Genomic DNA, 1830 nt, shown 5'->3' on the forward strand with positions numbered 1-1830 from the left:
AAGATCTGCGGGGTTTTACTCTTCCCGGACTCTGTCCAGGATGTGCTTACTAACCTGGGAGACACTGCTTTGGGTATTCTTTTCTTATCCATGGCTCTGCTCCTTTCTCCGACTTCAGGATCACCTCAGGTTTATTAATGCAGTGCCCTGTTAATGGGAAGTAATATGGGACTTTATAAAACTGTAAAGCCAAATATGACAAGAGCNCACTCCCACTTGATAATTCATTGCTCATGAAAGCTTCAGTATTATGCACTGGAGTTTTGGATGGCTACTATGCTCATAAAAAATAGCCTTCTATACATTTGTAAATTTATTTGTCATTTTAGAATGATTTCTACTAAGAGAAGAGGAAAATAGTAACTTCAAATTCCACTTCCAAACAACAATCTCAGACCCTCAACTTGAAACCCTCGGTTCACTTTACCTTCATACCATGAGTCTTCTGGTTCCTCTATAAAATCAAGAACTCTCCTTTTCCATGCCCTGTGCTAAGTCTGCCTCAGCTCCATAATTTCTGATGTGGTGGTATAGAAGGCTCATATTTGGGCCTCTTTCCTTATTTTATCAACTTCTTATGTGATATCCTGCACTACTTTGGGATTCTGCCAAGAATCACCACCAAAAACAAGGCCCTTACCACATGCAGCCCCTAGACCTTGGAATGCTCAGCCTCCAGAACAGACTGTAAGTTATAGAGTTTGTTTCTTCACAAATTACCAGTTACAGATATTCTGTTTTAAGTAACATGAAAGGACAGAGTCTGAAAACCAATGTCCATGAGAATGCAGGACATGAGGGGAACTGAGAATATCGAAAAGATGAATAGCAAAAATAAATGTCAAAGAAGAGAAATGTAGGGATTATATTTTAGGAAAATACATTGAAAAAAACAGCAAAATAAAAGATGGAGATATATACGTATGAGTCCATCTGAGAGATTACATAATACATGTGTTTAATGCAAGGAGATGAGCCAGCCCCAGCTCACGGACCTGTGGAATAACTGCTAGAAACAGCTGAACAAAGTCAAGATCTGCGGGGTTTTACTCTTCCCGGACTCTGTCCAGGATGTGCTTACTAACCTGGGAGGCACTGCTTTGGGTATTCTTTTCTTATCCATGGCTCTGCTCCTTTCTCCAACTTGAGGATCACCTCAGGTTTACTAATGCAGTACCCTGTTAATGGAAAGTAATATGGGACTTTATAAAATTGTAAAGCCAAATCCTTGGAAGAATCACAAGAGCTCAGCTCCAGAAATTATACACTAAAGAGGCCAATTTGAAACTTTTGTTAGATAGGGATGACATGTTTTTCATGAAATGTAATTTTACCAAATAGTATAAAACCCTATAAATCATTCCTATTTTTATAAAAAAAATAAAATGTTTCTCCTGAAAGTTAGTGGGGAGTTTAACTCACCCAATGACACCAGGCTGCTATAGGTTTCCAGCATCACATCCCTGTACAAAGTCCTCTGAGCATCATTCAAGTCCCTCCACTCCTCCCAGGTGAAGTCCACAGCAACATCCTCAAGTGACACCAACTCCTGTAATGGTACATTGATCTCAATTCAAGCCACCAGCCCTGGGTCACAAAATAGGAATCTCAGAGTTCACACTTCTGCATGAGGATGAGTGTCTTATGTGTTAAATAAGGTGCTGCTTTTCTATTCTCCATATAGTGCAGCGGGGGGAACCCAGCAGGAATATCCTGTCACTTTAATAATAAATTAATTACTAAAAATACGATTACAAAGCTTACCTTATAGCTATGAACCATTCTTCTTGTTAGTTATAAAAGTATGAATAAAATGCTCCTTTTCCAAGG

General features: G+C 39.1%; 2 protein-coding genes across 2 annotated transcripts in view; both read right to left on the minus strand.

Moving 5' to 3' along the window:
• LOC103608573 (zinc finger protein 345-like) overlaps nucleotides 1–92 on the minus strand; it is a gene marked incomplete at its 3' end in the record, with an annotated part of 8585 nt that extends 8493 nt beyond the window's left edge. The window contains 1 exon segment of the mRNA XM_008592993.1: nucleotides 55–92. Coding sequence (XP_008591215.1) covers nucleotides 55–92 — 38 coding nt within the window.
• An 842-nt stretch (nucleotides 93–934) lies between these two features.
• Nucleotides 935–1830, minus strand: part of LOC103608572 (zinc finger protein 39-like) — a 20866-nt gene continuing 19970 nt past the window's right edge. The window contains exons 2-3 of the mRNA XM_008592992.1: nucleotides 1423–1549; nucleotides 935–1178 (exon numbers count right to left, since the gene is read on the minus strand). Coding sequence (XP_008591214.1) covers nucleotides 1081–1178; nucleotides 1423–1549 — 225 coding nt within the window. The 3' untranslated portion in view covers nucleotides 935–1080. The remainder of the gene's footprint in view (nucleotides 1179–1422; nucleotides 1550–1830) is intronic.

This window comes from Galeopterus variegatus, unplaced genomic scaffold, assembly GCF_000696425.1.
Source record: "Galeopterus variegatus unplaced genomic scaffold, G_variegatus-3.0.2 Scaffold8579, whole genome shotgun sequence".
In the NCBI taxonomy this organism is placed as follows: Eukaryota; Metazoa; Chordata; class Mammalia; order Dermoptera; family Cynocephalidae; genus Galeopterus; species Galeopterus variegatus.